Raw genomic sequence first — 22,969 nt, forward strand, 5'->3', positions numbered from 1 at the left:
TGTGTGCTAACAATTTCTCTTTTAAATGGTTTAAATATATTTTTTCTATTTTTGATTGCCTGTTTGTTCATTTTTTCGTAAATTGATGACATTTATTTTTTTTTTCAAATATTTCGAATTGTTAATATACAGCATATAGGTAATTTTAAGAATACAATACAATTTACTTAAATTTCTTTCAAATCATCCTCCTAACTTTTATTGCTTCCGAAACAATTACGATTCAATTTTTCCAAAAATCAGAAATGTTTTGATAATAAATTAAAAACCACTTACCTTTTAAATTTTGCCTGCGTAGCAAATTCACCCAGTGTGCACGGTTGCGGTGTTTTAATTCCATCGCAAACGGCCGGAACGATCGTTCCCGTGCAACGCACCACTGCGACCGCCCATCACTAGTTTGCATCGTTCGCTCACGGGAGTTGGGTGCGTCGCGTACGCGTTCTGCCATTTTTTCGCGAAAAATACGTGTTTTCCGGCATTTTCCAAGCGGGCGCGTGTGTTCGGTCGATCCCCGGTACCGAGTGGCATCATTTTCCGGCACCGGGCACAAAGTTTCCCCTAGCCGGATCATGTGAAAATCGGGTGCTTTTTGGGCGAGTGTGGAAAAGTGCGTGCGTCACACAACATTCACCACCACCACCAGCTGCTGCTGCTGCTGCTGTGGCTTTGTTCGGTGGATGTGCCGCGTATGTGTGTGCGTGCATGTGTGTTGTTTCCTCCTGCTGCTGGTGCTGCGGCAACGAAGCTCCGGAACGCGCGCGCTCGTGTGTGTGGCTGTGTGTCTGTGCGTGATGAGATTTAAAGATGGCGGCATCGAATAACAGGCGGAGAGAAAGCACTTTATCAAAATTATCATGCACGCGGTGTTGCGGCGATCTGTTTGGGTACCTGCTGCGGCTCCGTGTCAGCCCGGAAGAGCTCGAGCAGCGCTATAAATCGCGCGAAATCGACAAATTTCTCGAGAAAGATAAACATGCGTTCCGGCGACAGGTACGAGACCTCCGTTCCCGGGTTCTAGGATGCGTGTACGGTGTGGGAGTGTGTTTTATAGAGAGAGAGAGAGAGGGTGATGGAGTGAAGGGGACCATGGGGTCAGGAAGGAATGGTGCGCGGTGCGGGGTTTTGTTTGTTTGCTCCTTAAATTTTCCCTCGGCCGGTTCATTTCTAATCAACCTTCGGGGCTAATTTATTGCTCCCCGGGTTTGGGAATGTTTTTCCGGTGGTGAAAATGGAAGTGAAATAAAATTCTTGGTTTCCTACGATGATGTGCTTTGGTGCAGCAGAATCAGCTGATTGATGCGTATTGTTGTTTTTGTTGTGCAACTGATGTTCCGTGATGGAAATGATCTGTGTGTGTGCCTGTGTGTATCCGGATGTCTGTTTTGTATAAATCACACTACGTGGTCAATATGTGTTGCAGAGCGTGTGTGTGTGTGTGCCTTTCCACGGGGAAGGGGGGGAGGTGGGACAACAAAGTGATTCACAATGGTGCGGATGACGCGTTACTCCGAAGGATATAGCGAGTGATCTAATGTTGTGCCGTGTGATGGTGTTTGCAAGTATCGTGTGGAAACGTGAATCTTCCCGTCCGATGAATTATCATGGGGCCGAGCTTTCGAGAAGTAAAAGCGTCAGCGTCGATTAAAAATCACCCAGCAAAATTTGCAATGGAATGGTGTGCCTTAATGTGTGTGTGCGTATGTGGGAGACCTTCGCCTACTACGAGCAAAAAATGCGATTCAACCACCATCCCATATCACACACCGTTGCTAATTTCAACCACACAGCAGCGCTAAGCAACAACCTCCCCGAGGCACAGTAGGCGTATGCAAAAAAGCGTAGCCAGCGTACCCTGTCGAATCATCGTTGAAGTCCCCGCACTTGGTTGGATGTTGGGAGGGGTTGAGTGTGTGTTTTCATTACACCAAAGGCCGAGCCATCCCCCCCGAACCGCCGAGACGCCGCCACCCTTCTCCTTTTTAGGGGGGTTGAAGGACAAACTAACAAGACACATACTTACACGAAAAGGAATTATAAGAGTGAAAATCGTCACCCAGCTGTACTACTCGAAACGATCGATTTGTATTTCGGAGGAAAAAAGGAAGAAAATGCTTATTTTTCTCCTATCGTGCACACTCTAATTTTGATTATTTTTATAATTTCATGCTCTCCCCAACAACCGTGTGGCATCTACTTCTCTTGTGCAGGGGGAAGGGTTGGAAGTGGGATTAAATTGTACTCACCCACTCCCAACCGCACACACACGATAGAACGCTGAAACAGACCACACCGTAAAGGACAGGCGTAGATCGGTTTTCCTGTGGACACACAAACACACACGCACGCAATCGTGTACCAAGAATCCGCCGTGTTGATAAACAAACCAAGCATGCGGACAAGATCATGCCACCGAGGGGCTTGGTGCTGCTGTGTAGCGCTTATAGTCCACAAGCATAAAAATGAAACCAAAAAACCCAATCTCGATAATATTTGTCTGTCGCTGTCGCTTGGTCTGGTGTGGTGGTCAGCGTGCTATTTTTAAAAAAACCCCGGCCCCGGCTGCTGCGGGAAAGCGAAACCAAGTTTTCCATACTACCGTTTTCTCTTCTCGTTGTAGAATTATTGGGACAGAATTTTTGCCCAGCAGAATACCGATCACTGTTGGATACTGGGAGGAGAGAGGAAGGTTGTTACGACGGGGGTCACGGAAAAGCTTTCACAATTTTCCAACACCCTACGATCATCTCTGGAAGGAAGAAAGCAGCGGGATGATCAGAGAAGAAACCGTTTCGATGTGACGCGATCGGGTTTCATCCTCAAAACGACCTTGCCATCTCCATGCTCCCGTCGCCTTTCTCTCGAGCAGTCCTCGCCCTGTTGTGTGTGTGTGCCCTTTTTCCATCATGCAACATTTCCGTTTTGTTGCGGTCAACTTTCGCCGCGCGCACCAAACCACAACGGGTTGACGGTGGTCTCGGACACTTTATCTGGTTGGGAGATTTGTATCGCGGGGGCTTTTTTCTCTTTACATTCCCTTCTGGTAGTTGCTTTCTCTGCACTAGCTGTCGTGGTTTTACCTTCCCTTATTTTAAGAGGAAATTGTTCCAAAACGTGACGACAGTAGGCTTGCCGATATATCGCCGATATGATTATTGCGCCGGCTTGTGCTTGTCGTGCGTCAAAATTAACGCACCATGCATTACGCACATTAATATCTGTGTTTGCACTACCTTTCCTGCTTCGGTTAGGAAAACATTGTCCCAAGAAAATGGTAAAATAATCAATATCGAATGTAAGTAAAAACCGTTGTTTGCATACGAACATCCTGCATCCGGCTTCGGGGGGTTTTTTTTTGTTTTTGTTTGACGGGCAGAAGAAGAATGATGTGTCTGGTGGTTTGGTCGGAGCGGGAAATGGTTTCGTACTGTTTTTCTTATTGAATTTTCCCATATGAGCCGCTTGTTGTACACATTTTCTTCGATACATGATGGACGTTTTTCATTCTGTAGCTTCCCCCTTGTTAACGCGTGTTATGTTGCTGTCATGTTGAAATTATTCATTTGTTTCGTAGCAGCTCTTTTTAAAAATATTGGGACGCTTTTTTTTGCTTCTTCCTGCTGTTAATTTCTTACGGAGGCTGTTCCGGTGACTAGGCACTGTTATACAAGCTACTGGCTGCTATTAACACGAAGGAAACTGTGTTCAATCTCAAGAAAGACTCTCTGCGTACATCAAGTATGGAGCACTAGAAATGGCAGTCCACATTTTGAGGTCATAGAGCCAAAGAAAAAGGAGTTTAGTTATTTTCTGCATAAATAAATAAAATCAAACTCACGAGTAATATTTGGCAAGGATTAATAAATGTGAAAATTTCAACCGAAAATGAAGAAACTAGTCCCAAGCAGAATGGTAGTTGGGCTCATATCACACAAGGCGCCTCTTCTGCATTTTAGTTCTGGTTATGTATTAAAAACAGGTATAAATAACTACTTTAGGCCGGTAAATGTGACAGCGGTGCTGCTCTTCACACGGTTTAATTTCAATCTGGACCGTGAAGATCAATCACGGTGGTATCAAGTCTAGTAAGCCATTCGATGGTCGACGAGTTCTACTAGCTCGTTAAGCCAAGAAGATAGATCTACAGGTAGTGTACGGAGGACTGACTATCCAGCAGCATGTAAAACGTGAAGATCTCTCCAACTGTAGAGCCAAATAAAATGAAAAAATAGCTTATTTGAATGTTATATCGTTTACCCCTTCGTTTATTGAAAATTTTCTTCAAAAATATATCAATCCAATGTTCTACTGGATATGCACCCACAGGATAGGCGGCGGATCAGTGAGAACGGACTGTTTTAGTGTGTATTTTATACCTGGATTTCGTCGACCACCAAAACATCGCAATAAGATCTCTCGTTGTGAAGCAGATACGGATCAAAACCTATGGAAGCTGCAAGCAAGACGGCTTTTGCTGAAGCCCATCAATGGCCCCTTACTATGTTCCGGGGTCCTCTGAATGTCCAACATTTCTGTGACCAAAAAGCTTCTTTTAAGGAGATCCGACTCTGTTGGGCCACGAAAACTTGTGGCTCCGAAATGGATACGCGCCAGATTGCAAGTCTGGCCAGATATTAAATTCTCTAATATTTATCTTTACTTTGTCCATCTCTTTTGTGCCTTGAGAGCTCTTTCCAAAATGAGTACAGCTCACACCCGGTTAAAGCGTCGCATATCCCTTACTGTGATACTGTTTTATTTCCGAAACTCTCAGGACTCCTCCAAGCTCTCAGACACTTAAGTGACGTAGGTCTCCATTCGTGAAGATTTTTATCATCGCTCAGTGGTTGTTTATCCCTCAGATATAATTTAGATGTTTTTAGCTTCCACATTACATATTGTCCTTACCATGGAGTGAGGTTCATGAACTGAGAAGTTTTTTTCAGAATCTACTTCAAAATGACGAGAAAAATTGAAATGTCGATTTGATTATTGCAATAGTGAACGGAGAGTCTTGAACTGTTGAAATTTTTTGCTCGGTGTTGATGATAACAGTATGGGCAACTAATTGAACAGAGTTATTCTCGTTTTTTGAACAACTGATAATTAAGTTCATTTTTGACTACACACAAGGGATCCAATAAAGTAAACCATATACACCATACCAGATATATATGACCGCCGAAAAATAGATTTGATTTGACTGACCGAAAGACTTCTTTACCAGGATAGACCTGATTTCAATCGCCCAAGGACACATTCCATCAATGAAATGAGGCAATCTTTTCCGCGCTTCAACCTCATCCGGAAGCCAGACGACATTTACTGATCCTCGAAACGGCAAACGGCTTCAAGATGAGCACGAAATCCGCTACGCCTTTAAGACAGATTACATATTTCCTTATCAACAACCAACAAGAAAAAAAAAAACAAGATGACCTTTACTGCTCTCGAGGGTTTCGGAATAATGTTGTGAAACATAATCAAAAACTCTTTCCGTACCCACAAGAAAACATTTTGCTCCATGATCTTTCGATAGTATTTAAATTCAACAAACACGAGAGAAAAAAAGGACAAACTCGACCACAACCAACTGTGGACTGTTGTTTGACATTGACCCCATGGTGAGCGAAAGGTGTCAGCTCGCAGCCGGCGATGTCTTTCCTCGGGATCGTCGAATTCGTCCGATAAAGATCGAATCCAGAGTCTAAACGCTGACAACCTCTCGCCCTCGGTCAGTTTGTGCGCACTTGTCCGAGTGGTGTTGCTGCTCACTATCGGGAACTTGTAAACAATGTTAATTGGACAAATGAATTACACATTGACGTGTGCGCGCGCTCGTGCTCGCAGTATTGCTTGCGGGATGGGTGTTGATTTGATTGAACCTCGCAAGTGCGCGAGAGTAGCGCGCTGCGAAAAAAGGGAAAGTACTGGTCGTGAAGAGTGCAAAACGATGACAACAGCCCCGTTTTAGATGCATTTGTCACAACACGATCGTTTTGCCCTTCACTCGAGCATGAAACAGTCTAACCGACCGTTAGATGAAAAGACAAAGAGCAGATGGAAAGCACGCGAATCGTTTCGATTATTATCGAAGGGCTGATGATCGTGTTTTTTTTTGCTTTACGGCTCTTTGTCTGGTAGAAAGGAAATTCAATTTCCAGCCAAACATCATCATCGTCGTTGCTGGCAGCAGAGGCGACGGGTACACGGATTATAATCTGCTCTCTGACGCGGGATCTTTGTGTGTTTGTGGCCTCTACTTTTAAAGGGTGTAAAGTTCCGGGAAAGAAGTGAAAGCGATTAGCACCACAACCCTGAAGGTCACTACTGTGTTGCTGTGTGGACAATTTCTGATTTATTGCTATTGATTCATCCCCGGATTCGGATGGGGATATTGAAGGGAGAAGCGAAGTTGGGGGCACGTGCCGTCACGATCGATTGTTGTCTCGATCGATTGAGCAGCGTTAAAAAAAAAGCGCTACTTGTTTGGTGACTGCTGTGACCCAGAAAAAGAGACACCCTTTGGCACCGATCTCGGCGACGACATCTCGTGATCGCACACATCAGATCAATCGAGGAATAGATTGAGAGAGAGAGAGCACCAGAGATTCCCAACGTTCTTGGTGCGAGCGTCTTTGCGAAGCGCCAGGCGCGATTTAACGTTCACCGAGTTGATGCGACAAGAGTCCAACGATCGGCATCTCTGTGCCGTGGAATGTAGCTCTCGCCTGTGTGTAGAATGTCTGTCGCTGCAGCGGTGCATCGTGCGTGTGTACTCAGAGGCCTTTAAGCGTTTAGCGAAAATATTTATGTTTTGTTTTCACCTCTTGTATTCACCACCGATTGACATCGCTACTGTGGATTCCCGTGGCTTCAACATCCTACAATTTCTCCTCCTTCCGATGATCGCTGAAGCGGTGTATTTGATTTTCTTTACTGCAAGAGCATGCCAGCAGTAGAAAAAAAATTAAAACAAATGCAACAGTACATCATGCCCTAGAGTTCATGTTTGTTTGCTTTCCTGCAAAGCGTTTGTTTACTCGTAAAGGCCACCGAAAGAACCGAAGCAGAACGCTACGGGCGGCCGCAGTCACGCTGGCGTCTAACTCTGACGTGCTATCCGTTGTTTATTGCTGTCGATTCCAAAACATTTCGAATGATAAGCCTGTGATGAATCTCTCCATGGGAAAGGAGGATAAAATGCAGGATTGTGGTTCCTTATATGCTTTTCTACAGTTATTCCTTTTTTAAGAGCCACAAAAGAATGCATCCAAGGTAGAAAAGTTGGGATACGAAGATCGGTAAACAGGGCACGATCAGTGAGGAGGTGCTAATGGACTGTTTCACGATCCCCATGTTTTGAGGAAAAGCCTTTCCTGATTCCGAGACTCTTCTCCGGTATGGTCCAAAAGTGGGTTAACGAAGGCCATCACGCCGTGTCGGGATATGGCGGTGGGTCCAGCATAAAAGCATTCTTGTAGCATATTTTCGTATTTAGCTCACACACATTCCTGTAGCGTACTTCCTCTCTTTCTTTCGTGATTGCGATCGGGAAGGTATCACTTTCACTTGGGCAAGATCACAAGTCAAGATAGATCACCTTCGCTTCCAGCCGTAGTAGCCTCAAGAGAGTGGCGAGGGTGTAAAAGTGATAAAAGCTTCGATTTAAATGTACAAGATTGCGTCTCATTAAAGGTGCGCCCTGCTCGCCAACACCGTCGGGCAGCGCTTTTCTAACGGAATCAGCGATATGGTCAGATTTATGGTGCAACAAATCTGCCGCTGCCTTGGCTCGCCTCTGCTGTTGCTGCTGCTGCTGCTGCAACGAATTGTAGCTAATTGAAAAATCTGATTACCCTTTCACATGCGCCGGTGTGCATAGTAGCTGAGAGCTGAGTGTTAAGTTGAATTACTGGCACGTGTGAATTGGTGTTGCATGATGGCTAATTCGTTCAGCGGTCTAATCAATTCACCTCTGCCGCTTAAAAGGGGAAGACACATAAGTTAGTCATCTTATCAGCTGCAGGAGTGCTCGATACTGCTTAGGGTATAGCGCCGCCGCCTGCAAATGCATTATGCCGGCTTTTCTAGCAAACTTACCAATGCTATCAATCCTCCTTTTCTATCCATGAAGAATGTCAAAATAAGACTGCAAAATAGATCGTCCGGTGGCTTTCTTATGACAGTGAAACTTATAACACTGTGAAACATCTTCCTGTTGGTCGATTTATCCAATTATCTGAAGATGTTCTATAGAGTTTTAGCTTCGTCCCTCGCAACAACATGAATGTTGTTGTCGGTGAGGATTTAAGATAGACGTGGAATAGTTTTGCATGGTCAGTAATGTGTCTTGATACTGTGTCCGAATAATAAAGTGACTGCTTTTTTTTTCTTAAGTGACTTTTTTTATTAGGCCAAATAAAGGTCATCACATTTGAAGTAATCCCCTTCCGGTACAATACACCTCTTCCATCTCTTATGCCACTCCTCGAAGCATGTGGAAAACGCGGATGCTGGGATGTCCTTTAGTTTCGCCGTCGCTGCGGCTTCATCCGCTTCAACCCCAAAACATCTTTCAGGATGATGTTGACCGAGGCTTTGGAAATCCCAACACTTTCCGAAAGGTCTCGAATGGTCAACTGACGATTGTTGACCACCAAGGCCTTGATTCGGACGACGTGGGCATCGTCGGTCGAGGTGGATAGTCTCCCCGGACGGTCCTCGTCTTCGACCTTCTCACGGCCATTCTTGCAATCACTGTATCATTTGTAAAAATTTTTCTTCGACATAAATTCTTCCCCAAAGGCTGTTTGTAACATCCGCAATGTTTCCGCAGCGTATATTTCATTGCGTAAAAAAATTGGATACAAGTGCGCTGCTCCACAAACGTGGACATGGTCAATATGGACAAAAGCATTTGGCGCAGCTCCGAAAACAAATTGTCACTCCTAGCCGGGTTGATGACATACATGTTGAAAAACATACATATTGACATACAAAAAATAAAAACAAGGGGCTTCTTTTGGCGCGCGAAATTTGACATCCAATGTCACCTTACTTTTCGGACACAGTAGTGATTCACTGGATCCAGAGTTAACTTCCAGCATCTATTACACGAAGCCTCTATTATTACTTAGAACTTGCATTGAACTCGAAGTCATCCTTCAGTCTAGACATGATTAATAGGCCAAGGACACGTCTCATTTTCTGCTGAATGTCTCTATTACACTTAAAACATTATATTGAATTCAAAAGGCTATCCTTCAGTCTTCTTCTTGTTCTTCTTGGCTCAACAAACTACTTGGTAGAACCGATCATCAAATGGGTTACACTAGACTTGCTGATACCATGTAGTTGGTCAGTCCTTTTACCTCCGGTTCTGCCGTGTGAAGACCTAGCCGCTCCAATCCTTAGGACTAGGCATGATGAAAAGACAAATGGCACATTTATTTTATTTATTTATTTACAATTGAATATGACGGTCCAGTGCCGTATTGTCAACACCACTTGTGTTGAAAAAAAAAAGTACAATTATATTGATAAGGCATTTCCTCCTTATTCTTTGCCTTATCCCGGGCATACTCGGTTAACAAATGGCACATCTTCTGCCAAAAATATGAACCATTTCAAAGACGCGATCATTCACCACGTGAGTGATCCCTTGCGTAGATCAGAAATTAATAGTAAGGCCTAGCCCACTAGAGGTGACACTAAATTTCGGGTACCACCACGTTAATATTCGACCTGAGGTTTTGCGCTGATTGTTCGATACTCTAACTAGCGTAATCAGCGTATGCAAGAATCGGGATGGATTTACAGGAGATGTTAAACAAAACATCCTAGACACGGAATGCACTTTCTTTTTTTTTTTGAGGTTAAAGATTAGACCAACATGCTCATTTCGTTGTCGCTGGTCCTTGACGTTAGCGCCGTTAATCTTCAACAGAACAGTGTGATGCTAGTTAACGACATTCAAACAAACCTAGTAATATCGCTTGCTATGAAACAATCAAACTCCTGCTCTGTCAATGTATCCAAGCTTTGCCGCATCTTGAATATCTGCTATTCCGTTAAGGAACCCTCACTGATAAAATTTCCAACAAAGTTTCCAAGTTCTCCTTTGCGGCTTACACAAAGAAGTTGTTGAAACTATATAGCTAATCGTTGCCTCTTTTATATAGGTTTGCATACGAAGGTGTGAGATTTTTACACATTTAAATCTTATTACATATGTAAAGCCTAATGAGAACAGCGGACAGGTTGCTTGCCGTGTTGAAATGCATCGAAATTATTGTACCTGTCAAGGCAGCGCCCTTAAAACCTAACTGAACGGATGGCAAGGGGAAAAGGTTTGATTTACATCCCTTACCTGGTACCTTGTAAAAAAGGGGTTTCGGTGTTATAATCCGTTTAGAATATTCAACGCTTTCCGCCATAAAGACTCGTCCAATGTCCTCGCAACTTCTTTTTTACGTAATAATGTGCGAAAGATACAACATCAGATGTCTAGTTTTGTAGCTTATATTTTACCCTTTCTGGTGTGGACCGCAATAGAAGTTTATGGCGGACCGAAACCCTGAGCACCATTCATCCGCGCCTTCCTCTTGTACCTGTGAATCCGATATAAAAAGTGTAGTTTTTTTCCTGCGAAGGGAATGATGATAACTCTTTTTATTCTGGGTTTAAAAAAAAATATTTTCCTTCTTTCCGACACTATTTCCCTCTTTCTCTTTTGACAGGTTAAATTGCTGTTGCTGGGCGCAGGCGAATCCGGTAAATCGACGTTTCTCAAGCAGATGCGAATCATCCACGGGATCAACTTTGAGCCCGAACTAATTAGAGAATACCAACATGTGATCTACCAAAACATAGTCAAAGGTAAGGAGGATTTTAGGGAGAGCGAATGGCGTACGAATTATCCTTTATTATTTATTATTTTCCACCAGGCATGCAAGTGTTGTGTGACGCTAGAGATAAGCTAGATATACCCTGGGAGCATCCGACATCGCAGCTGGCCGCGAACGAAGCGGTCATGTTTCACAGCGGCTGCCTGCTGGACGCCGAACAGTTCCACCAGTACGTTCCGCTCATCAACATCCTGTGGACGGATGGCGCCATCCGGAAGGCGTACGATCGGCGAAGGGAGTTCCAAATTGTAAGTAGCCCGCAGTTGTCCTTTAGTGCTTTGTTGTCCACGAACAAAGAATCATCCGGCCTGAAGACTTGCGAAGAAGAAAGTCACGTACTGTTTGGTGTTGCTGTGCATATGTGGGAATCGATTAAAATGGGTAATTACTGCCGTCTGGTAAATCTGCGTGGCTTGAAGAATTGTCAACATACTTTAGATTCATATAGGAGCGTCACATGTGCGCTGAGGGAAAAAAAGGAGAATCATATGTTTGCAATAGAGCTCGTGCGCGCGTTTGTGTTTTGTTGCTAAAAAAAGCGTCTACGGCACACATATGCTGTTGTGATGCATGGGGAAAAACACATTGTTTTCACATTGCCTCCCGTCGTATGTTACGCCCGAGGATCAACGTTGGAAGATGGCATCAAAGTCGACGTAAGGCGCGTCCTTCCCAGTCACGTACGAAAACGATGACAATGAATATAACCACGATCTTGATCTTGAGCAAACAGGGAGAGACGTTAGAAGAAAATGGATAAACGAAATACGTTTTTTGTGCAAAAAAAGCCAACCTTCTTGACAAAATGGGAAACATAGACGGTGATCTCTACATTAGTGGGGTCCACCTCAAGTAGCTCCCACTCGGAATTCGCATAGGACTAGCAATTCGCGAAAACGGGCAAAAGGTTAAGCAGTTGTAAAAATGACATTTTATTAGTGGTGTCAAATTTTATGACCCCGCTTCTACGTCTAACGGAACGCGTAACGAGAAGGTCGTACAATCTACGCCGAGTCTCCTAGCGAGAAGGACGAGAGTGTGGTTGCCAGCGATTAATTATAGTGCGGAATTAACTACAACACAACACAGCTGAACGTTGGCTGGAATTAAGCTACTACCAGCAGTATCGAATGACTAGACCGGAGGGTGATCATCACCGGGGAGAAGCACAAATATGCATACATGCTCAGTATCAACCCATCAAACGCGTCAAGCACTCAATCGTCTACAGCTTCTCCAGCAATCGATTAGTAGCCAATGTAACAGGCAAGGTCGCGCGCTTGGTGTGGATCAGTTCTCACGAAAACCTGTTGCCGGACCAGGACGAGCTTATTAATTGGCGTTAAATCGACCCCTAGAGAAGTAGCGGAGTGGTTTTGAATGTGGGGTAATAATATTTGGCATCATTTCTCTTGCTTCTTTTGATTCAGCCTGAAACGAACGCGCCCAGCTGTTGATCGTCAGCAGAAGTCAGAAATTCGCAAATCGCCCACCGTCGGCTGATTCGAACCGGCTGGGTCGAAACCGGTGTTGTTGTTGATGCTTGCTTTTGCCGGTGTTTTAGTAAACCGGTCGAACGCATTTCGAGTGCTGGTTCGCGAGCAGAAGCCAGACTTCGTTTTCCCTCCTTCGGGGCAGTGCAACGACTTTCTTTTGCGCGCTTGTGCGAGGAGGTCTACACGTAGGAAGGGTGGCATTCCGTGCATGTGATTCCCATAACTCACATGATTATGTTTTTCTTCTTTTCTCGTACAAGCTACACGCAGCTCCGCTTGCTTGCCTTGATCGTGAAACGGACCACTTCCTCGAACAATGTCTTCTTCGAAGGGGAAAGAAAGATTTTTGCTCCAATCCGCACGGCCGCTTCTTCGATAAGCAAGACGATGATGATGATGATGATGGAGAAATACTCACCGGATGGGCCTTGACCTAGAAAGCGACTGTTTTATTATCTTTTTTTTTCTTGCTCTCCCGAGTCTGGAATAAAATCCGCCTGCCCTGTGGCCAAATAGGCCGGTCGAGACACGTACACCACACGCGATTGAGGTTGATTATTTGAAAGTGAAGCGACGAGCGCGCACTGTGATCTGGTCAACCAATCTTTCACTGGTGTGTGATTTATGTGACGAAAGATTTCCTTTCGGGAGGCATGCTTTCACAATGCAGTTTAAGATGCCGCTGAGAAAAACGAGATTTGGATGGATGGAATAAAATGGTCTTCCTACATCACAGGCGGAAGCTACTATTATAGACCAGGAATTCAAATTGGCGAGTTTCGATATGTTTGCCACAATATTTACACCCAGAAGTTGTTATTCCCAATTTGTATTCAAAGAAAAGAAACAACATCGGCAATGTTCCGCATTTCTACAGTTTTATTTTCTTTGCTTGTACACGATGGGGCTCCGATACATACATAAAAAATCTCGCTTGAAGCGAACCAATTAAATGAAAATTGAGCGCGCGCAAACGCACAAACATTGCAACCAGAGTGCGGACACGAGGTCAGGTGTGGACACTGAGGACAATCTGGTTTTTCTCGATTGATCGATCGTTCAATCGATCAGCCTTCGACAATCCAAAGTCGGGGCTTTGGATCTTGGAACGATCGGGGAATGATAGAAAGGGGCGGTGCAAATATGTGCAATGTATCACAAGCGCTGCATTTGCACATTTTATAAGCTCCAGTAGTGGTGGATGCTGTACGTCATTGCGGATTGGATGGGCGCAACCGAATACCACTACCTCCTCTCGGTCAACGGATCGTTAGCAGAGTCAGTAACGGTGGTGGTTGTGTATACGTCACTGCGTAATCTTCGTTTGTCATTCAACGCACAGTGTGACAAGTATTAGGTTTAAACATGTTTTAATTCTACAAAATGAACTACATAAATGAAATGATAGTTCTAGAAAACTAAACTTTTATGACTCGAAGCTGCCCATGCGTCTCCCATCAGATCTTACCACAATCCAACCGATTTCTGGGCAAATTCCTAACGAAGAACCTTTTCTAGGGATAAGTCATCTAAGACGGAGAATCGGGTGATCAACAAGGGTTGGAATAAACTTAAAAAATGTTTTAAGTTTTAGAGGGTTTCTGGTGGGTCATGTTATTAAGTATATGCGGCTGTTTGGGAACGGATGACAATAATTTAGTATATTTAGTAGGATTCAAACTATGGATGGGCTCGGATCTGTCTCGTTCTGGTTCCGATTTCTGAATCATTTCTAATAGATTCGATCCCGGAATTGATTGCGGAGCCGATACGGGAATGAATTTTCCGAACCAAATTCGGATTCGACTTCGGAAACAATTTCAGAATCGATTCCGATAACGACAAAAAATCAGTGTAAAAACCAAAGTGGTTATAGGGACCAGATATGGGAAAACCGATTCTTTTTTAAGATTGGGTCCAGTACTATTCATTCAGTTTCCTGAACTGATCGCGTGCGACAGTTTTATGTACCGATGATTCTTTGCGCCGACTAGACATACGAACGGTTCAGTGAGATGCGGCTCTTTCTCTCTTTCATTTTCAGGTAATGAAAATAATACTTTCGACGGTTCTTCCGCACGTAGTCAGTGCGGTGTCAATTCTATGAACCGATGAATACATACACAAACCGTCTAGTCGGCACAAAGAATCATCGGTACATAGAACTGTCGCTACACAAGAGAAGAATCTTCAGTCCTAATATTACTGTGCAGTACTCGTTCATTCCGTAGAAAGATTGGAACGAATCGAGCGGTTCAGATTCAGTTTGCCCATGCCTAATAGGGACTATTTTTGGCTCCTTGGCTATATTGAATGTAATTTTGAGAGGAGTTAGTTGGATTGTGCCACAAACATTTAAAATTTTACTTTATTTTTTTTTAGTTTGAATGCTCTCCGCTGTATTTTCAACAAACATATTAAATTCGTTTGAAATTTTCTTGGAATTTGAACCACGTCCCTGCCGTATGAAGATTGGCGCTGATATGTCTTTTGCCACCAAGTTGCCTATGTCAAATACATGGTATGAATAGTTTCAAGATAAGATTGGGATTTAAAAAAAAACTGATTCGAAAATCTTTGTTGCCTAACTTAAGCATATTTTAATGAATTCTTTAAGTCTCTGAAAGGATATTTTACAAAGTTGTGTGTCCTTATTTACCAATTTTTACCAAAATTTGTTTGTCTTTTTGTAACTAAATTGTTCACCATTTGTCCCATCGTGCAACGAGGGCTATAATTCGTCGGCAGTTACAATCCGGCCTGCAAAGGACTTTTCTTTTTAATTTCAACATAGACACGTTTGCTTGCTTACTTAAACCGCTTGGAAAATGATCGTGGGCGATCGGTTGCTCGAGTCGGTGGGGTGTATGTGTTTTTTTTTTATCATAATTCAAAATAAACCATAGCACTACATTCTCACGCTCGCGCATAGGGACAGCAAGTGAATGATGTTTTAAGCCTTTTAAAAAATGATAAACACATAAACACTAATCGGCAAAACGGTTGTGAAACTCTCCTCTCGGCCATCTATTGATTTGATATGGCAGTGCGCAGTGAAGCGGAATAAATAACAAAAAAAAAAACCCCAACAACTCGGTGGTTTGGATGGTGGCTGCAAATAAATGCGAACATTTATTTAGCATGAAGTGTCGACATCTGGTCGTACGCAAGCCGACCGTCGTGAAAGGCGCTGCTTTCGAACGTCGGCTCATAAAGCAAGAGCCGTGGGTGCAGTAGTGGAATTGATATCGCGTACCGCGTTCCCTGTTTCCTTGCAATCGATCGAAAAACAGCTACAGAAAGCTCCCATTAATGGATTATTCGCGGCCGCAATGTAATGCGTGTATTTAATTTCAATTTTAATTAAATTTATGACAACCACATCTTGCTCGTACGTTGCTCGCAAAACGGGGAGAGACAGCGATAAGGACGAAGGAGGAGACACAGCCGTCGTCGCCACAAAGGCCCCGGACGACGAAGGAATGTATGAATGAATTCGAAACGAGAAGCCCGTTTACCGGAGGATTAAGATTTTACGTAACTTGTCGATCTCGAGCTGCTTGTTGCTGATGCTTTGCTGCTGCTTGCTGGTGGTCTGGGACAGTGTGACGTACAGCTTCAAAGGCGCGAAAGGGAACGTCAAATTGGCACATGAAGCAGCCTGGCAAAGGAATCAAACGCCCCAATGACGCCTGGGTGACGAGCAACCGTGTGCGCACCGTATGTTGATGGTAATAAACCACCCTGCGAAAAGGGCGACATATGCAGCAGCGGACGGCAGAGTGTATTGCACAGTTCTGCGTTGAGACAGCTGTATGGTAAGGTGGGCTTTTGCGCCTCCACGCTTTTCAATCGCGTGAACCATATTGGAATGGTAAAGTAACACACTGTTGGCAGCACATACATTCTGCAAATGCAGCTTTAAACGGTATTGCGTGGTCCTCGCAACGGAGGGGAACCCTCGCTACCAATCTTTGGAGACCGATGTGGGAGAACAAGAATCCGGGAGATTGATGTTGGTGGCAATTACACCCCTCTCGCTCCGCTCGTAGGTAATGGTGTCTTACACCCCTACGGATTTTCACCTCCTTTGCAGTAGAGAGACTCTAAGCACATTACTGCCAGCTAGAGCACATTGCGAGCTGACTGATGAGAGCTAAACGGCGTATAAATTGACTGTTTAGTGGAACTAGTTTCATTAGCGACTAACGTGTAGAGCGGATGCCAAAGGAAACAGGTGGGCACATATGGCATATCGAGCAATGGAGCTGTTGGAGCGTAGGGGGTTTTGTTTGATGGATTATTGGATATGAGAAGAACAAAAAAAAACCTCCTGTACACATTCTCTAATGAAAGCTTGGAGTTTGTGGATTAAAATTGTTTGTGGAGGTTCGAAAATAAATTTGCTAGTTAGTTTAGTACAAGCTCACCATATCAATTTCTTGGTATGCTCAACTTTTTCGGAGTTATTCAATCAATTTTTAGCACCTTGAAGTTCCAAAAAATAAAGACTGATATGTAGAAGGGATCAATCCTGTGAGATAAAGCTGTGGAAGCAGTTTTTTTTAAATAAATTGGTTGAGTTTGAGTTACTCATATTGAAAAATCCATAGATAAAATCTCTCAAAATTTCCTGGATCTTGGCAAGACCTCAGTCTATGCATAAGGACACCAGTATAAAAGGATATTGGAAGCTATCCGTCTTTTCAAACTGCTTTAAAATTTCACAATGATATTTTTCTTATATGTTTCAGATCTTGGAGCAAGGGTATTACTTACTTATCTATTACTCCCTGAACTACTTTTTCCTTTAGTTTTGTTGGATGTTCGGGACGAAACCTTAGTTTATTCAGGATTTGTTTATTCGATCTAATTCGATATGACATTTTTGAGACATGTATGGCTTTAGCTTATCGTGCCGAGGTTTCGTCGTATCCTAGGGCACACATATAATTAACATTAATGCTGATAACAATAAATATTTTTGGATTAATTTGACCACTTATTCTGGATCGTTTGATGAATCATCTTTCGCAGGACAGCTTAAACTAATTATCAAGGAAGCTAGAAATTCGAAGCCTGTATCCACTGTGGTTATAGTGCTATATCGAAACCAGGGTTTAGTGGTAAACAAATTCTTCATCTGACACTTTAAAATCCCGTAGTAGAGTTTGTGGAGCTCGACCCTGTTCAACAAGAGTGCATCTATTAGCTCGTCCTCAAACATTTTTGTGTTACTCCAAACATTCGTTGTTGTCAAGTTCCAGCGTTTCTAAACCCCTAGCTTTAATGAGTGCAAACCACACTTCCTACGTGTTTACCATGAGAAAGCATGCTCTCGCCGTAAGCAGCTTTGGAAAGCGCTCCACCGCTTTCCATAGCAAATTTCCTTTTTTGGGCACGTGAGCAGTAACAACTGGCATGAAATCTGTATAAACCTTACCAACTTTAAGCTATTTGGAATGTTTTTGTTACCATCCATGCTAAAACGCGTCGAATTAAATACCTTTTTCCTTATTACATCCGACTAACGTTACGTTGATAAAGTCATACTTACACTTACTTGATGGAAAATTCCGTTTTCCACCATTTCAATTATCCCTTTCCCTTCGGTGTATGCAAATTCGAATTACCACTAAAAATTTCCGTGTACCGTAGGAGAAGGTGCCTGGAAAAGAAGTGGTCCAGATTATCGGAAACGGTGGGAGATTTTAATAACGGGTCTCCTGAATGGTACCAATACACACGCCCCATAAGAGAGGTAACCATCTCACGGGTTTAGTGGTGGAAACCGCAACAAACCGGCCGAATGTACTCAACAACCCCCGGTTAGCACGAATCGACGAGACACTATCGAAGGCGAGAGTGTTATTCAAATTATAATATTTCCGATGCCTTTCTATCGATAAGCGAAATCGGCTGCGGGGAAGCGAGTGTGGTTTGGTGGATAGAAGTGTTGCAAGACGAAACAAGTACACTAGGGTCTGGGTCTTTTGCGTGGCCCATACAGCATATGGGTATAGGAGCGCGATGTGTGTTGCTCTCCTGAATGTAGGGCAATGTTCTTGGCAGAGCGGGCCCCAGTGCAGATTGTTTGCATAAGATTAGCCTCCGCCAGCACCCGTTCGTGGAGTGATTCGCGTGCTGTAACCGGCGCGCGCACTGGACGGACGGTGAACGGAGTTCATTATACGATTGGTCCCGCACGTTCGTCGCCGTGTCTCGGTGAAAACGGAAAGCGATCGAAGCGAGAACTGCTGTAGCTGGTGGACCCTTGCGACCCGTCCTTAATTGGGCGATTATATTTACGTTAAGATATTGGAGCACTCTAGGAGTTGGCGTGTGACATACATGGTGGTAGAGATGGTGTGAAGGTAGTTACAGTATTACGAACGATTACAAGCGTCAGGATATTACGCGTTGATAACGTACACGGGCGCGCGCGGGATTCTTTATTCGTGGTCCCAAAAACGACACTTTATAAAGCGAGAGCTCTGATCAATTAACCTTTTTTCAATATTTTTCGTAGAGTGATTCTGTTAGTTATTTCCTAGATGAATTAGACCGAATATCGAGGTTAGATTACATACCCACCCATCGTGATATTTTGCACTGTCGCAAAGCAACTAAAGGTGTATTTGAGTTTACGATAAGGATACAGGTAAGAAGCAAATACTAATAAAAGATTCCTCACCTAATCAATCTTCCTCTTCTCTCTGTTTTGTTTTAGAACATTCCATTTGTGTTCGTTGACGTCGGAGGACAGAGAACACAGCGCCAAAAATGGACCAAATGTTTCGACTGCTCCGTCACGTCGATCCTGTTTCTCGTATCGACCTCCGAGTTCGATCAGGTGTTGGCTGAGGATAGGTACAGTAGCAAGCCATCTGCTCCGTCCCTCAAATGTTCGAGATCACGCTTACCTTTGTAATATGCATTTTTCTTTTTAGGAAAACGAATCGTTTGGAAGAGTCACGCAACATCTTCGATACGATCGTGAACAATACCACCTTCCAGGGTATTTCGATCATACTGTTCCTCAACAAGACGGACCTCCTGCAGCAGAAGGTGAAAAATCCGGACACGGACATACGCTGGTACTATCCACAGTTTACCGGCAACCCGCACTCGATCCTGGACGTGCAGAACTTTATCCTGCAGATGTTTATGAACGTGCGGAAAAACACCAAAACGCCCATATACCATCATTTCACGAATGCGGTCGACACGCAAAACATACAGGTCGTGTTTAGCTCGGTAAAGGACACGATACTGCACCGCAACCTGTCCGCACTAATGTTGCAGTAGTTCGTTTCTTGGCTCGTTAAGGTTCTACTTTTCCCCCTTTTTCTTCGTTTTTCCCTCACCTTTCTTCTTCGTTATAAATTTTTCTGTTTTGCCATATAAAGAACAAGAAAGAGAAACGGCGTACGGCACTTGTAATTGTTAGCCTATGCTTAATAAGGGCGCCAATTGTAGATAGAAAGATAGATGGGAGAGAAGGGTGTGTGTGGTGCGAAGAATTGGATTTGTTCGTTTAGTACGCAGTATTTTTGGGTTGTATATCTCCTATCGTACGATCGGAGATATGGTTACTACGGTGAAAGAATGGTTTGAATTATAACTAACTTAATATTATACAAAATTTGAACTTGAAGCTGAATTAATAGACATCTCAAAGAAGCGGAAAAAAGCTCATAGTGTAGCGAATCGTTTGTTCTGTCGTGTGTGAAAATGGGTTTTGTTTTCATCGTGGTAGAGACATAACCTTAGTTCACTCCTTAAATAACCGAAAAATGCTCTCTCTTTCTTTGTAAACGTCCACTTTTTCTCCCCATTCATATAAGAGAATCTCCACCTTCTTTCATCTTAAAAATAGCGTGATTTCGGCCATGAAATGCAACATCCAAAACAAACGAACAAATCCGGTGTCCAATGAAAGAGTTGGGAAACGCGAACAAATGATTAAAAAAAAAAAAGATCACAAGAACAAGGATGCACAATTTACACCAAAAACCAAAAACTAATTTTAATCTTAAAAGAAAACATGTTCATAAAACTACCTACATACATCTAGATACGCGCACGGGCTAGAACCAGCAATAATAATGGGAGGACAATATGAATCAAACATCGAACATGGATTATATGTTTAAAAAGTGTGCGCGATTGTGATGAGAAGTGTAAGCTAAAACATACAACAAGGAATGCACACGATCGAAATGTCTGGCGTTAGGTCCGAGTTTGGGGAAGATTGATGCCCTGTTTTAACGTCTAGAATTCGGCGAGCATAGTGAAATAGTACAATGCGCCCACCTACTAATTGTTCTCACAATCATCAACTAAAACTCTCCTTTACTTTTTGTTTGTAATATTGCTCTGCTCTTATTAGTAATATACATTATTGCCATATAGATATTTCTGTCTCTCGCTCGTTTGAACAGAGAAAAACGTTTGCATATTTTTATGAGCATATTCGTAGCAACAAATTGTTCACTAATTTTACCTTCGTTTGGTATATTTCTGCTATATTTTGTTTTTCAACGTTTAAAGAAACAAAACTGCTATTAGTTTGAACTGTGCCATAAAACAGAGAAAGAGTGCGCGCACGTGTGTGTTGCATCAGCGGCACAGACATTGATTTCTTTTTCCCGAATTCTAGTACTTCGTTTGGTGAGAAAACAGGAAAAAACGGGCACGATCATTTCCCTCAGGATTCGCTGGATACTGTGGGCTTAACCGGTTATTCTTGCACTCTTACACTCATCGTGCGATACATTTCGAAGAAAGACAAATCATTAGAATGTAGCTAGGCTATATATTGCGCGTTAAGAGATGCCTATTGTATATAGAAAATCTCCCTTCCTATTCTTCATCGCCCCCCCTTCAATTCTTCTCTCCGCCCAATATACATTATGCTGGTACGTAGATCAAAGGCTTCGTTAAACGGTACCGTTGCACACATCCGTTGAGTAAAAGCATTTATAAACACCAAATCTGAATAGGGCGCCATGCGAAGAACCCGACGGAAGAAGTTTGCACGTGTAGAATATTAATCGTGTGACACGACGTGGTGTGGGAAGAATTTAGCTTTTTGAGAGGTAAGTCACAATCAGCGCTCTAGTAGCTGTAGGGTCCTTTTTTCTCCGTTTTCTATTATCCCGTCAGACAGATAGATAGTTCCCACATCCTTACTATCATAATTAATATCATAATCGAAACATCCGGGATGCATCAAATACTCCACAACCAACCTACCGAAACAGCATTATACACAGCATTCCTTCTTGATTAAAGTAGCGCGCAAACCGGTCGATTGAATCAATTCTCGGTTACGAATAAAGTAAAGAAGAGATCGTTAAAAAGTAAACAAAAAAAAAACATAAAAAAGCTCAGTATAAAAATACAGAAGACGAAGAAAAGGGCTTAAGAAATAACGCAAAAGACTTACAAGAACGAAGTTCTACAATGGGGGAAAACGCAATACACCATCACCACGATCGGGGGGTTTTTTATACCCTACCGACGAAGAAATGCCCTTTTTAGGCAATTTTGGAGAAAGATTCGGATCTTTTTACACTAAATATTAAAACGAATTAGGACAAGCTTATGAAATGACGCATTTTTGAGAGTAGTGAGAGGCGCTTTTTAAATAATACCCGCTGGTTGGTTTTGATACAAATTCGCTTTTGCGAACGTCTTTTTTTCGTAGGAGTCCCCTTCGGAAATTTCCCGGTTTGAAGTCGTCCGCATCAAGTAAAATCCTCCCCTTAAAAATGCTCCTAGACGATGATCTTGTGTGTAGTATTTATGTGGTGTTTTTGTTGTACGCTCTTTTTTTAAACTTACGATTACTTGCTGTAGATTATTATGGTTTATTCCCTTCCCGCCTGACTGTGTCAGCCCGATCTTCTCCACTTTCCCTCGCTATTCTGTTCTTTTGTTGTTTGGGTACCCATACATGTATGAATATGTACGTCTATTTGTATGTATAATATTGTATAAGAGCACTATACTATACGAAAGTTAAAAGAAAAGGAACAAAAAAGGCAGGATATAAGTTGTTGTTCGATGTTACTTTATGGAGATTTTATTTGTATATTGGAATTCAGTGGAACGATACCGATACTGCCGTCACAGCCGCCCCAAAGGCCAATCGGCAGGAGAGGTCGATTCTTTTGCTTGATTCTTTATTCGTTTTGTTCGATCTTTGTAACGAGTAAATGCTTAAGATAGTGGAAGCGCTCTTGTATAAGTGCGAGCGTATTAGGAAGGTTTTATAACATAAAAAGAAAAAAGAAAAGTGAAATGTTAAAGCAAGAAAAACAAATTGGGTGTGGTAAGTGAGGATTCGTGAGTACGCATCACTAATTCTGTTAACAAGAAAACCCACTCAGTCTCCCCACACAAAAACACATACACACGTATATAAGTTATACGGTAATATTATACAACATTTGTTCGTTCGATGGTAAAACGAAATGGAATTAAATAATAAAAGAAAAAGCATCAAGGAAGGCTAATACGCGTAGGAATATGTGTAGAGAGGACTTTTTTCATTTT

The 22,969-nt window shown here is 42.9% G+C and overlaps 3 protein-coding genes across 3 annotated transcripts in view; 2 read left to right on the forward strand and 1 right to left on the reverse strand.

The window, feature by feature from the left end:
• LOC126564100 (eukaryotic translation elongation factor 2) overlaps positions 1 to 22,969 on the reverse strand; it is a 398,467-nt gene that overhangs the window by 288,558 nt on the left and 86,940 nt on the right. The window lies entirely within an intron of this gene.
• The window catches only part of LOC126564395 (ATP-binding cassette sub-family G member 1-like), a 440,656-nt gene that overhangs the window by 234,139 nt on the left and 183,548 nt on the right, over positions 1 to 22,969 (forward strand). The gene's annotated exons all lie outside the window — the stretch shown is intronic.
• On the forward strand, positions 743 to 19,714 carry LOC126564834 (guanine nucleotide-binding protein subunit alpha homolog). Its single transcript, XM_050221952.1, has 6 exons — positions 743 to 993; positions 10,743 to 10,881; positions 10,950 to 11,158; positions 18,936 to 19,067; positions 19,137 to 19,276; positions 19,357 to 19,714. The coding sequence occupies exons 1-6, from the start codon at positions 808 to 810 to the stop codon at positions 19,712 to 19,714; spliced, it is 1,164 nt and encodes a 387-aa protein (XP_050077909.1). The 5' UTR covers positions 743 to 807.

The sequence above is a fragment of the Anopheles maculipalpis genome, chromosome 3RL (assembly GCF_943734695.1).
Source record: "Anopheles maculipalpis chromosome 3RL, idAnoMacuDA_375_x, whole genome shotgun sequence".
NCBI classification, from domain to species: Eukaryota; Metazoa; Arthropoda; class Insecta; order Diptera; family Culicidae; genus Anopheles; species Anopheles maculipalpis.

Coding starts and splice junctions, on each gene's coding strand:
- LOC126564834 (XM_050221952.1), top strand. CDS start 808: ATGGCGGCATCGAATAACAGGCGGAGAGAAAGCACTTTATCAAAATTA. Junction 994..10,742: donor AACATGCGTTCCGGCGACAG/GTACGAGACCTC, acceptor CTCTTTTGACAG/GTTAAATTGCTGTTGCTGGG. Junction 11,159..18,935: donor GGCGAAGGGAGTTCCAAATT/GTAAGTAGCCCG, acceptor TATTTTTCGTAG/AGTGATTCTGTTAGTTATTT.